This window comes from Monodon monoceros, unplaced genomic scaffold (genome assembly GCF_005190385.1).
Source record: "Monodon monoceros isolate NGI ecotype Baffin Bay Population unplaced genomic scaffold, NGI_Narwhal_1 Super_Scaffold_7, whole genome shotgun sequence".
Taxonomy (NCBI): Eukaryota; Metazoa; Chordata; class Mammalia; order Artiodactyla; family Monodontidae; genus Monodon; species Monodon monoceros.
In genome coordinates, this window is record NW_021703784.1 from 54,353,532 (window position 1) to 54,362,004 (window position 8,473).

At 37.3% G+C, this 8,473-nt stretch overlaps 1 protein-coding gene across 2 annotated transcripts in view; it reads left to right on the top strand.

Annotated features, from left to right (window-relative positions):
- The window catches only part of THAP12 (THAP domain containing 12), a 32,252-nt gene extending 24,690 nt beyond the window's left edge, over positions 1–7,562 (top strand). Inside the window, exons 4-5 of one of the 2 annotated variants that reach the window (XM_029208505.1) lie at positions 3,126–3,162; positions 4,671–7,536. In XM_029208505.1, the coding sequence (XP_029064338.1) occupies positions 3,126–3,162; positions 4,671–6,604 (1,971 nt within the window). In that variant the 3' untranslated portion in view covers positions 6,605–7,536. Of the gene's footprint in view, positions 1–3,125; positions 3,163–4,670 lie in introns of both variants that reach the window. The other variant, XM_029208506.1, reaches the window with a different exon arrangement.
- Positions 7,563–8,473: the final 911 nt, after the last annotated feature.

An 8,473-nucleotide genomic window follows, 5' to 3' on the forward strand; every position in this document is an offset into this window, starting at 1 on the left:
TTATCCATAAACTGAAAAAAAAAACCCCAGTAGAATAGCTATCAAGTAGTAGCAATCATTGACAAAACTACTGGTTCTTTGAAAAGACTTAAAACACTTTCAGGAGTGCAAAAAGTAAAAAATTTGAAAAAAATGCAGGGTTTTTGTTGCAGTTCTTTTTTTTTTTTTTTTTTGCGGTACTTGGGCCTCTCACTGTTGTGGCCTCTCCCGTTAAGGAGTGCAGGCTCAGCAGCCATGGCTCACGGGCCTAGCCGCTCCGCAGCATGTGGGATCCTCCCAGACCGGGGCATGAACCCATGTCCCCTGCATCGGCAGGTGGACCCTCAACCACTGTGCCACCAGGGAAGCCCTGTCGCAGTTCTTTAGAAGAGAATGTGTACATCCTTCCTTAGATTAATTTTTTAATTTAATTTAATTTTTATACAGCAGGTTCTTATTAGTTATCTGTTTTATACATAGTAGTGTATATATGTCAATCCCAATCTCCCAATTACCTTAGATTAATTACTTCCTAAATACCTTATGGTTTTTGTTGATATAGATAATGTATTTCTGGTTGAAAGATTGTTTCCACCAATTTTGAAAATCCCTTTTTATTAATTCTAATAGTCTACTGAGTTTTCTATGTAGTTGATTGTATCATCTACAAATAAGGACAAATTTGCCTCTTCTTTCAGTTCTTCCAATTTTAATTTTTTCTGTAGCCTGTCTTATTGTTTAGTCAGGATCATCTCTAGTACTGTATTGAGTAGTCCCAGTAATGTCACTGCTGGTACACTTGCCTTATTCCATTAAGTATGATAGTTTTGTTGGTATTGTTAGATAGTTTTTATCAAGTTAAAGAAATTCCCTTCATTTCCTTCTAGTCCTCACATTCACAGTTTTTATCATAACTTGTTGAACTTATCAATACTTTCATTGCATCTGTTGAGTTCTCATTTTTTTTTGTTCTTTAATGCTGTGAATAACATTGATGGATTTTCTGTTGTTGAACCATCTTTGCATTCCTATGATGAACGCTAATTGATTGCAGTATATCTCCCTTCATTTTCATACACTGTTTGATTCGGTTGGTCAGTATTTTATCTACGGTTTTGCATTTATAAGTGTTGGCCTGTAATTTCTTTTCATGTATTCCTTTTATCCAGTTATGATATCAAGGTTCTGTTAGCCTCATAAAGTAATTTAGATAGCTTTTCTTTTTTTCCTCTCCTAATTTTTCCAGAAAAACTTGTATAAGGTAGCTATCGTCTGCTCTTGAAAGTTAGGTTGAACTTGGTAGAACCATCAGAGAGCTTTGGGTGGATGAGGGTATATTTTGATTACCATTTCTGTTTGTTTATTAGTAGTTTCTCTTTCTTCTTGTGTTCTATATGTTTCCAAAAGTTTATAAACTTCATCTAGGATTTTAGGACGCTTGCCTTTCTCTGCTCCTAAAATTACTTTAGTAGTCTTTTCGAAGAAACAGTAGTGAGTTTTATCACTGATTGCCTTACTTATGAGCTGTTTTATTGGTTTCTTCTTGATTTGAAGGATTTACTTTTTGGCTCTTTTTTAACTTCTTGAATGTTTAACTCATTTATGTGTATTCAAAGCTATAAATGTCTAAATATATTTTAGCTATATCCTACAATTTTAGACATGTAGTGCTTTTATTGTTCATCTGTGTTTTGTAATTTCCCCTATTTCTTTAGTATAAGATTATTTTTGTTCTTAGTTTCTAGACATGCGTTTATTTTTTAAAACTTTTTTCCCCCAAATGTTGTTAACTGATGCATAGAGGGTATGTATAGTCTATGTGATATTCTTTCTAGTTTTTTTGCATCCATTATTGGTATTGAAGTCTGATGCCAGCCTGATTCTTGTTCCTTTTTAGGTGATTGCATTTTTCTCCTTCACAGCCTTCAGCATTTTTCTTTATATTTGATATTTCAAATTTCACTAAACTGTATCTAGATGGGAGGTTTTTTTCTTATCCAGATGTACATCTTAAAGTTCTGAGAAATCTTCAGTTTTTATTTCTTCATGCATTTCTTCTCCTCTATTTATTTGTTTTTTTCTGGGATTTCTTATAGTTGAATGCTGACACTACACAACAGTCTTCCACCTCAGCTTTTTTCTTAGTCATATGAACCAGGGGTGAAGAGCTCAACCACTTCCCATCCTGTAGCTGCCATTTCCCTGCTCTGCCCCTCAAGGAACCTCAGATATCTTACAGCAGGCACACTCTTCCAGATATGCCATCCTTGTAACTCCACAGCCCATAGGATAAGGGGGGAATGTTCCAGATTGGCTAACCTGCTGACATTCTTGTTATCAATATCATGTCCCGTGCTACCCAGCAGGCACCTTGGTGTCTCCAGCTGTCACTGGTACTGCTGCTTTCATGCCCCACAATAGTAATGGGATGGGTTATGATCTAAGAATTCTAGTGGGTTAGAGGGAGAGAAAAGGACATAATTGAAAAGTTCTTCCTCAGTCTAACCCTGTATATGCCACTTGGCTCTCTATGCTATATGTATCCATTTCTCTTGCATATTGGCACTGTCACTTTCTGCTTCCCAGAGGTTTCTCATAGCTTTTGTATTAGGTTCTGGGATCCAGAACCTAATCCCTTTTACATGGCAATCCCTGGGGTTAGATTGGGCGGGGGGCATGGTTTATGGCCCCTTGGACTTGACCTCAAATGCCATCGTATACTTTCATGCCTTTTATCAATATTAGCCAATACACACTTATAACCCCAAATTATGATGATATAGGTATAAAAGTAAGTTAAATGATGTATTCTTTATCCTCTAGTATTTTATTATAAACTTAGAGTCATTAACAAATTATTGTTCCAGTTTTCCTGTCATCTGTCTGTTTGAAGAATGTATTCTTTATGAAGAATTCATGCTCTTAAAAGAGCTAAATTTGGGACTTCCCTGTTGGTCCAGTGGTTAAGACCCCACGCTTCCACTGCAGGGGGCACGGGTTTGATCCCTGGTTAGGGAACTAAGATCCCGCATGCCAAAAAAAAAAAAAGAATTAAATTTGACTCATAATATGCTTTTTACTTGTGAGTCTGTGATGATAATACTAGAGTTCAGTTTTCTCAAAGATATTTTTTTCTTGTCATTTAGAGTGAAGATGAAATCAGGACACTGAAACAGAAAAAAAGTAAGTGATAGTGTTAATGACTCAACTTCTGAATGCCTTTTTAAAAGGCCTTGACCTGGTAAGGACAAATAAATATGTTTTATGTCCAAAAACCTACTGTGAGAATGATGTAAGAGTGTGATAGGCATTGTCCTGTGGTCTGAATTGTCTGTGAGATAAAGTCTTAGTTTGTCTTTATTGAGTGCCACTATGGCATGCACTTGGCCTTCTCTCTCTCCACTAGGTGCTCCCAGTGTGGTAAGGATGGCAGGCACACAGGCAGAGTGTCCTAGTGTAGGGAAAGAAAGGAGCAGAATCTCTGTCCACCCAATGTGTGGTGCATACTAAGTTCTTGGTAAATATTTAAGGAATAAATGCTGATGAGACACTTGGGCTTACAGAGAGTAGGAGTCACAATAGCTGTTCTCCAGGTACTGATGCCTGAGCTGTGTCACTAAAGAATGAGGACTAGAAGGTTTTTCTGTTCTTGTCAGTTATTACTATTACTCTTCCTTTCCTATCTCCTCCTCCTCCTACTATTATTATTAACATAACTTTTTTTATTGAGTGCTTACTGTGTGCCAAGTCATTATTATAAGTGCTTTACTTATATTAATTCATGTAATTCTCATAGTAGCCCTGAGGAAAGTACTGTTATTTTCCCCCTTTATAGATGATGAGACATGGACCCAGGCAAAGAAAGGAGGGAAAGATAGTCTGTGCAGTGCCTTGAAACAGGATGCCAGATTTGGGAAACTACACACATTTTGTTGTTGGAGCGTCTAATAACCCATGATGGTTAAAAAATAAACCTAAAGGGACCACAGGGGCCAGGACTTTCAAGGTTGTGTGTATGACTATGGTCAGGACCCTTATTAACTTCAGGGCCGCAGTTTTCCCTTCCAAATATGAAGAGATTAGGCTAAGATTTCTAATATTCTAATATAGTCCTAAAAATTGCATGAATATGCTTTATATTGTATTATCTCATCTCCCATATAAAAGCGTAGATTAATGGTTTGATAGAAACAATGTCAGCATGTACCTTGGAGCTAGAGAAGCTTGGATTTGAATTTCACCTCCATCTGTGACCTTGGACAATTATTTATTGTCCTCATTTGTCAAATGGGGTTGATACCACGTGCCTGTACAGGGAGCAGTGTGCTACGTATAAAATGCCAATGCAGTGCCTCAGTACATATTAGTTCTCTTCCCCTTCCTTTTTGTGAGGACGTGGACTATCTTTTATTACTCTGTATATATGATGTGCCTTATTAAGTTTATAAGAAATTGTTCCTCTCATGATAGCATTGACATACAGGGTTAAAATATATCCATTCACAGTGTTTGTCTCCTCCACTAGAGTGTATCTTAACCTGTGTATCCTAGTCTGTGGTCCAGTAGGTACCCAGTGAGTGTTGAATGAATGGATTTGTGGGTTTTAAATATTTAACCAATCAAAAATGTAATTTTTTTGTTTGTATGATTCCTTATGAGCCTGTTTATAAAATTAATTCTTTGTTTTCCAGTTGATGAAACTTCTGAACAGGAACCAAAACATAAGGAAATAAACAACAGCAATGCTCAGAACCCCAGTGCAGAAGAAGGGGGTGAAGAGCAGGATGAAGACATTTTACCTTTAACCCTTGAAGAGAAGGAAAACAAAGAATACTTAAAATCTTTATTTGAAATTTTGATTCTTATGGGAAAACAGAACATACCTCTGGATGGACATGAAGCTGATGAAATCCCAGAAGGTCTCTTTACTCCTGATAACTTTCAAGCACTGCTGGAGTGCCGAATCAATTCTGGTGAAGAGGTTCTGAGAAAGCGCTTTGAGACAACAGCAGTTAACACATTGTTCTGTTCAAAAACACAGCAGAAACAGATGCTAGAGATCTGTGAGAGCTGCATTCGGGAAGAAACCCTCAGGGAAGTGAGAGACTCTCACTTCTTTTCCATCGTCACTGACGATGTGGTGGACATAGCAGGGGAAGAGCACCTGCCTGTGTTGGTGAGGTTTGTTGACGAAGCTCACAACCTGAGAGAGGAATTTGTGGGCTTCCTGCCTTATGAAGCTGATGCAGAAATTTTGGCTGTGAAATTTCACACTACGATAACTGAGAAGTGGGGATTAAACATGGAGTACTGTCGTGGCCAGGCTTACATTGTGTCCAGTGGATTTTCTTCCAAAATGAAAGTTGTTGCTTCTAGACTTTTAGAGAAATATCCCCAAGCTATCTACACACTCTGCTCTTCCTGTGCCTTAAATATGTGGTTGGCAAAATCAGTGCCTGTTATGGGAGTATCTGTCGCGTTAGGAACAATTGAGGAAGTTTGTTCTTTTTTCCATCGATCACCACAACTGCTTTTAGAACTTGACAATGTAATTTCTGTCCTATTTCAGAACAATGAAGAAAGGGGCAAAGAACTGAAGGAAATTTGCCATTCTCAGTGGACAGGCAGGCATGATGCTTTTGAAATCTTAGTGGACCTCCTACAAGCACTTGTTTTATGTTTAGATGGTATAAATAGTGACACAAATGTTAGATGGAATAACTGTATAGCTGGCCGAGCATTTGTACTCTGTAGTGCAGTAACAGATTTTGATTTCATCGTTACCATTGTTGTTCTTAAAAATGTTCTATCTTTTACAAGAGCCTTTGGGAAAAATCTTCAGGGGCAAACTTCTGATGTCTTCTTTGCAGCCAGTAGTTTGACTGCAGTGCTGCATTCACTAAATGAAGTGATGGAAAATATCGAAGTTTATCATGAATTTTGGTTTGAGGAAGCCACAAATTTGGCAACCAAACTTGATATTCAGATGAAACTCCCAGGGAAATTTCGCAGAGCTCAGCACAGTAACCTGGAATCTCAGCTAACCTCTGAGAGTTACTATAAAGAAACTCTAAGTGTTCCAACAGTGGAACACATTATTCAGGAACTGAAAGATATATTCTCAGAACAACACCTCAAAGCTCTTAAATGCTTATCTCTCGTACCCTCAGTCATGGGACAGCTTAAATTCAATACATCAGAGGAGCATCATGCTGACATGTACAGAAGTGATTTACCTAATCCTGACACACTCTCTGCTGAGCTGCATTGTTGGAGAATCAAGTGGAAACACAGAGGGAAAGATATAGAGCTTCCATCCACTATTTATGAAGCCCTTCATCTGCCAGACATCAAGTTTTTTCCTAATGTTTATGCATTGCTGAAGGTCCTATGTATTCTTCCTGTGATGAAGGTTGAGAATGAACGCTATGAAAATGGACGAAAGCGTCTCAAAGCATACCTGAGGAACACTTTGACAGACCAAAGGTCAAGTAACTTGGCTTTGCTTAACATAAATTTTGATATAAAACACGATTTGGATTTAATGGTGGATACATATATCAAACTCTATACAAGTAAGTCAGAGCTTCCTACAGATAATTCAGAAACCATTGAAAATACCTAAGAGACTTTTAACATAGGCTTTCTCTTATATTTGATATTTGAAAAAATCTGTAAGAAATTTGAAAATATCTTACAGAAAAGTTATAAGGTGTACGTAGGCCACTTAATCACTGAATATCTTGACCTGTAGGCCTCCCATTGAGTACATTAGTCGTTGATAATCTGCCTGTTTAAATGGCCCGTTTGAAGGCCCATGCTTTGGAGACCTAACTGTTCTTCCAGAAGATAGCATTGAAAGTACCATGTTACACTCTGTGTGATCTCTGCTAATGGCACTTTGAAATTGTATTAGTTAAGTCATTTTAGATATAACATTTGTCACTGTGGATCCAATTGTCAGGTACCTAGTTATCATTTCTTTGAAGAAATAAATTTTGAGGAGGTATGGGAGGAAGGAATACATTTTATAAAACATTACAGTGAAGCTCATGACTGACCTTTGAATAGTAGGAATTTTAAGTATGCTGTTAAAAATCTGTAAGGGACCGTTAAAATGATCAGACTGTAAGAGAAATGTGTGAGCTCACCAAACAGGGATTTCAGTGCAGATTTTGCCTTTATCAAATGAAGTTGAAGGAACAAGTTATAGTTAAAAGTTTGAATGGAAGAGCCTGCCATTGTTGTTCCACATCTGATTGTTGCTGTTTACATTCCTTTATTGAGCCTACATCTTCATAAGCTTTTTGACAGGTATATGTTGAACACTTCTGTTTCATGGTCAAGACAGGATCAGAGACCATGGATACTGACAACTGATTTGTCTGTTTTCTTCTGTCTTTTTCCATGACTATATCTACTGCCTCATCTTGATTTACAAACAAAACCTAGAAAACCTACAAAAATAAGTGTTTTGTGGTTTATCTAGGAATAATATAGAAAATATTGCTGTTATTTTTGTTGAAGAAAATCAATTTTGTATAGTTTATTTCAACCTAAATAAAATGTGAATTTTGTTTAAAGTTCAAGTACATTGTTTTTGATGGGGACAAAACAGATTCTTGTGGTAAATTCTCTTTTCAAAAATATTTCTCACCTTCACAATTGAAGATCAGGCCTTTTTTTTTTTTCTTTTTGGTGTATGGTTTACTACTTGGGGGAATAAAAAAAGCCATTTTAATTGTGAAATTATTAAATGTAAGATTTATCTAACGTTTTAAGTATTATATGCTGTATGACCCCTGATTTAAATTGTTAGTGTTTGCATAATTGTTGCTGGCTAAAATGTAAATGAATGAATATTGCAAAGATGTCATTGCATTATTTTATGTTGGGATAAGTTGAGTTTCAGAAAACAGGATGGGGGTATATTTGCGGAGTGCTGGGTCTTACTGATAGCAGTGCATTTCCCTGTTGTGGACAAACCTGGCAGATGTGTCAAATCAGGACACATTTCCCATGCAGGCTGTAAAAAAGATAACAGAGTTTATCTTATATCCAGAGCTCTGAGAGGTGCCTCTGTCCTTGACAGAAAGAACTGAGGGGTTCATGATGGCAGGATGACAGAAAAAGAGACACAGAGCTGGCCTTTTAATAGCTACATACAGTTCTTAGGACACTTAATAGTGGTGTGACCTTGGCAGGTTATATAATCTGGGTATATTTCCTCAACTATAAAACCACACTTAAGCTTGTGCTATGAGGGTTAGGTAATTTATTATCAATTATCTATTACTACTTAATTGGTGCCTCAAAACCTAGTGGCTTAGAAAAAAAGTTTACAGTTTTGTGGTTTAGTTGAGTGGTTCTTTTGCTGGTCTCATCTGGACTCTGCATTCAGCTGGTAGATTGGCTGGGGGCCTAGATGGGACAGCTGGGCCTGTCATGTGGTCTTTCATCTTGGGCTTATGGCACGGTGGTCTCAGAGTACCAA